Here is a 1348-nt window from a genome sequence, read left to right on the forward strand (position 1 = left end):
CTTCAAATGGAATGTATCTATTTTTAGTAATCCTAACTAATAGATAATTTTTGGTTTGTAAATGATGTTTCCTTATTTTATCTTTAAGTATACATAATGCAAATTTAATTTATCATTTTTTCACTTTATTTATATTTAATTGATGATATGACTTTTTATTAAACATTTTAAAAAATTTTAATATCAATTTTACTTTGATTTTCAAGAGAATCAATCACATTTTCTTGAAAGCTTCGAGTTTAAGAGTCGTAACATGTGGTGGGATTTGTTCAGGCTGCAGGTTTTGGAGGAACAAACATTGATACAATGGCTTAGGAGGCTAAGAAATGCCCCGGTTAATCTCGTTTTTTTACATGAAAATAGAACACATCTTGTTGACAACTTGGTGGCTTGTGTTAGTGAACCATTGCTTCCTTTTATTGAGTGTTGCAGGTACTTTCAAATCTTAAATTATTCCATTGCTTTCTGAATATGTAGAGTAAAATTTACATGTGTACAGTAAAATAATTATCCATTTATATAATTTTATTGCTTTCTGAATATATATTGGAAATTTAGACAACTGTTTGCTTTCTGAATCACTGACATTGTTATATATTTATTTCAGCTTCAGCCTTCAACTTTTTCATTACTTTGTCCTTTTCTACTAAGGCGGGAATTCATTAATAGAGAGAGGTGCCACCATCAACTTGATATGACCTTTCAAATCATTTTCAAACTTCCTGCAACACCATTCTTCATCCACTGTTATGGTGTGCAAACGACCTAGGTGTTTAAACCTTTTGGCATACTCAGCAACAGACATGTTCCCTTGCACAAGCTTTAGGAACTCCACTTCTTTGACATATCTTATGTTGTCTAGGTAATACTCATCAAGGAAAACCCAAGTCACCACTTGTGCCTTTTCCTCTAGCACCATCTTCATGCTAGCCCACCAATGCTCTGCTTCTCCAGTGAGCATGTAAATGCTATAAGCCAGTTTATTCTCATCAGAGCACCTCTTAGCATCAAAAAATCTCTCCATATCATTCATCCACTGATCTGCTTCATCTGGGGTTATCTTTCCATTGAACTTTGTTAGGTGATGCTGTAGAAAATCCTCCAAATTCTACTACTTTGGTGGAGGGGGTAGAGCTTTGGGAAGGATCAGTTGTTGTTGTATTTTCCTCTAACTGCCTTAATGCCTTCAGGTGCCGCTCCTAGGCTGCCTCAAAAGACAGCTTAGAGGCTTCCATCTACTACATGGTCACCTGATTTTGTTGCATCATGGTAGCACTCTGCTACTAGAGAGTCGTCGCCATGGTCTCAATTGCTTTTGCCAAATCTAGCATATTCGAGGTTGGAGGGG

At 35.9% G+C, this 1348-nt stretch overlaps 1 protein-coding gene across 1 annotated transcript; it reads right to left on the reverse strand.

Annotated features, from left to right (window-relative positions):
- Positions 1–646: 646 nt before the first annotated feature.
- LOC146887096 (uncharacterized) lies at positions 647–1024 on the reverse strand. Its single transcript, XM_085672020.1, has one exon. It carries the CDS (start codon positions 1022–1024, stop codon positions 647–649), a length of 378 nt encoding a protein of 125 aa, XP_085528146.1.
- Positions 1025–1348: the final 324 nt, after the last annotated feature.

Source organism: Vigna unguiculata, chromosome 4 (assembly GCF_037176805.1).
Source record: "Vigna unguiculata cultivar grain cowpea cultivar isolate G323 ecotype 2 chromosome 4, ASM3717680v1, whole genome shotgun sequence".
NCBI lineage: Eukaryota > Viridiplantae > Streptophyta > Magnoliopsida > Fabales > Fabaceae > Vigna > Vigna unguiculata.